The sequence below is a fragment of the Rhea americana genome, unplaced genomic scaffold (assembly GCF_003343005.1).
Source record: "Rhea americana isolate MKP2758 unplaced genomic scaffold, rheAme1 scaffold_293, whole genome shotgun sequence".
NCBI classification, from domain to species: Eukaryota; Metazoa; Chordata; class Aves; order Rheiformes; family Rheidae; genus Rhea; species Rhea americana.
This window is the reverse complement of record NW_028186416.1, coordinates 364,338-367,950: the sequence shown is the minus strand read 5'-3', so window position 1 is coordinate 367,950 and position 3,613 is coordinate 364,338. Positions and strand designations below refer to the sequence as shown.

General features: G+C 43.1%; 1 protein-coding gene across 1 annotated transcript in view; it reads left to right on the top strand.

The window, feature by feature from the left end:
- The window catches only part of CLCN6 (Cl-/H+ antiporter 6), a 21,518-nt gene extending 18,252 nt beyond the window's left edge, over positions 1 to 3,266 (top strand). Inside the window, exon 24 of the mRNA XM_085309227.1 lies at positions 796 to 3,266. Coding sequence (XP_085165353.1) covers positions 796 to 876 — 81 coding nt within the window. The 3' untranslated portion in view covers positions 877 to 3,266. The remainder of the gene's footprint in view (positions 1 to 795) is intronic.
- Positions 3,267 to 3,613: the final 347 nt, after the last annotated feature.

Sequence of the window (3,613 nt, the reverse complement as noted above, 5' to 3'; positions counted from 1 at the left end):
TCACGGCTCCTGATAGCTACCCCACAGAGCCTGTATTGAAAACGAGAGCTGTTGACTGGTTCCACATTTAGTACTGCAGGAACATCTTCTACTAGATACTAGAGAGCAGCCTACTTTTAAACTCTTTCACTGTGTAAAATCACTGAGATGTTTCATCCACTGAAATTTTGGTTTAAGAGTTCCCTTAGCACTCTTGAAGAGAACCCTTTTGTGACTTGCCAGCTAGTAATGGCCAATGTGCAGTCAGCACTTAACTTGTCTCTGGTACCTCTCCATTTTGCTCTTTAAAGCTTCCCAGAATGTATCTGATGTGAACTGTCGGCAGTCCTGTCAGGTGGCAAACCAGATAGATAAGTCTATAATGAAGCCATAAGACACAGCTTGATCATTTCCAGTTGTAGTTTTCATTTTCCAGGGGTTTAATTGCATCTATATACTCTCTAACAAGGACGCTTTGTAGAAGAAAAAATAATTTCTCTTCCTAGGAGGGGTAAATAGTGCTGTGTCTAAACACAACACTAGCAGTTAAGCTATCTATTTGGATCTATTTAAAGCAGTGTGCATTGCCTGTAGAAAAGTTCTGGCTGGAGGAATGGTTGTTTTGGCAAGACTTGAACTTGAGCTCCTTCTAACTCTGTTTTGGTCAAGAACTGTTTGCAGCTTCTGACTTCTGTGTATATTGGGGTTGGGGTGGTTGTCGTTGGAAAGAACAGCAACTCTGCCATGCACGTCTTAAAGGCACATCTGTGATACTGACATATCTTTTTTTTTTCCCCTCTTTTCTTCCTCTTAAAGATTGTTGGGATAATCACTCGACACAACCTGACCCATGAATTTCTGCAGGCAAGACTGCGACAGCACTATCAGACCATTTGATGCCCCTGCCCCACTGTCAGTGTGGCTACCTCCCTCTTCCAAGCCTGCACACGCGCTCGCATTCTGCTTGGACCCCACAAGGCCCAAGACTTGCCGTTTGGCTTCTCACATGCATATCAAGCCTGGGGAACTGGAAAATATCTTGCTAGCCAGAGAATTAGAGGAACTGCTTGAGTCCAGAGCTGCTGACTGGTCTCAAGCGCTTGGTTTGACCATTCTTGATTCAAATGTTTTCTCCTTCTGTGCCCCAGCTATCTCCTTTCATCAAATATTGTCCTGACGTTGTACATTCTACTATTTTGTTTTGATCTGTTGTTTTTTTTTTTTAAAGATGGTTGGAAGAAAGGGTCATCTAGTTCCACTGTGTCCTGGGCAGAGAACTGCAGCATCTTTTCCCTGTCCTTCTCCTCTGTCTCCCTTTTCCTTTTCCTCCCTTGTTCCTGCAACTGTTGCCTTATTTGTGTGAGAAGGGGATTGCTGCCAAGGCTGAAAGGAGATACTGCAGTCTGAAGTTTCAAATAGTGTYCTGGAGGATAGGTTTTTTTGAAACCTGTATTTAAAAGAAAACAACAACAACAACAAAAACCTCTTTGGAAATGCATTGCTCCTTGCCAGTGCTCCAGTACCCATATTTTTCCACTGGCTTGATTTGTTCCTTATTTCTCTCCTTTCAGGRGAGAGAGTCCCTTTTATGACTCTTTTGATAGCAGCTGACTTCTGAGAGCATCTCAGTAAGTCGGAAGTCCAAAACCGTTCTGTTCCAATTGCTGTTCGGGTTTRTAAATGCTTAGTACACTTGCAGAGCATCTCAGAAGAGAGAGATTCCCTTTTCCCTGTTAGCTGTTGCTGCTATTATCTTCCTGTAAGAGACTCTTTAAGGTACTTTGGGGCACTCCATTTTGTCACTGTCCTGACACCTGCATTTCTTAGCATTTATAAGCACTGCATCCTTGTACTGCTGCAGCAGTGAGAGCCAGGGATACCTTTCTAGCTGGAGTTGTAGACCAGGAAGCTCCTCTTTAGAGCATGGGGAAGTGGTAGTGTTGCTTCCAGGAGGCAACTTTAACTGTTACTTTGTCTCTGGGCTTGACTATCTTTTCCTCATGAGAGGAGCTGGTGTAACTTCAGATTACTGTATAGGAGGGATACTTGGTGCTGGTAACTGACAGGCAGGACTCTGCTGGGGAGTGATAAGTGGGGCTGTCTGTGGCTCTGAAAATGCTTGGAATAATGTTAGCAACTGCAACAGTCAAATGTCTGTAAGGGTAAAAATCAGCACTTAGAAGCCAGTTGCAGCCAGCTTGGGGCTTTAGCAGGTACCATCCTGGCCAGCACCTGTATTGTTCCAGCAGGTACCTGCCGTCCTGAGTTTTGCATACAGATAACCCTCTGTGGGAAGCCAGCGTTGTGCCTCCGGGGCATGCAGAACTGATTGGCTTGATAAAGCACAGATCATTCTCTCAGCCAAGAGACTGGACCAAATAATGTGGGAATGTATCCYCGGGAAAGCTTCTCCACAGTTTCTGAGCTTCCTGTTAACCTGTTGTCTGCCATAATAGGTCTACCTAAATGAGTTATGTATGACAGGAGAAAAATGAACATTTATTGTGTTTTCTAAAGCCAAGAACTAATTTGTGTTGAAGATTCTCTTGGCTAAGCGTAGGGAAGTTGCTCTTTTATATGTGTCAAGACACTAAGGCTGTTAGATCAGCCTCTCTGAGGAGACTGCTTGTTCTAGGGCAGTGCTCTGCAAGCTGCTGGTTGATGAGCTCTACTACAGTTTGGGCTTGGAGGAGGTTTTGTGCCCAAGACACCAGCTGTGCTCTTGGTAGGGCTCTTTAAGTCACTTTCTGCCATTAATGAAATCCTTGGATGCCTGTGTGGTCAGTTCAGCTGGCTGAGGGACAGGTCTGTTTTCTGGCTGTTCTTGTATCAGAGACARCTCAGTCATGGGATGCATTTTTTTTCCTGCAGATGAGAGAGAACTTGGTCCTGCAGGCAGTTGCTAAGGCAGAGTTGTAGGGTAGAGTTGATCTTTGTCATGCAGGGCATGGCACAGCTCAGATTGAAAGTTTGGTTTTAGCAAAGCTATTCATAAGCACTTTTGTTGGTTTGTTCCTTTCCATTGACATCTAAAAGATTTTTCCCTTGGTGTTCTTTTCTTCCTGTCCTCATATTAAAAGAGAAATGGCAGATCTCTGCCTTGAGAAATGGGTATTATAGCCTTTTTACAAAGGAAGGAATGAGCTGTGGCAATTGTTGCAAAGGAAGTTGTGTGTCTTGGGACCCTTTTGTCAATCACAGGCACTATCCAAGACTACTTTGGGTGCTGGCCTACCTAAAGAGCAGAGAATACATCTTTTTTTTTTTTTTTTTTTTTTTTTTTTTTTTTTTTTTTTTTTTTTTTTTTTTTTTTTTTTTTTTTTTTACTGTGGGTCTTGCAGCAACAGCTTGTCTTGACTACTACAAATTGTTTTAGTGATTTCTGAAGATCCTAGTTTCATTTCAGATAAGGCATTCCAGCTCTTAAACTTCCTAGAGTAAAGCAAAGATATTTTCCTGGAACCATTACCTGTCTTCTGTGTTCAACTGGGAGAGGAGTGGGATTGTTGTCATGAGGGCCCACCTTATTTAGCAGAGAAAGCTCAGTCCCTGAATATCTGTGTGCCACTTAAAGTAAATCTTACTGTTTAGTTGTAAATGGCCATAGGAGTTGGAACTGGCTTCTGGTCTTGAC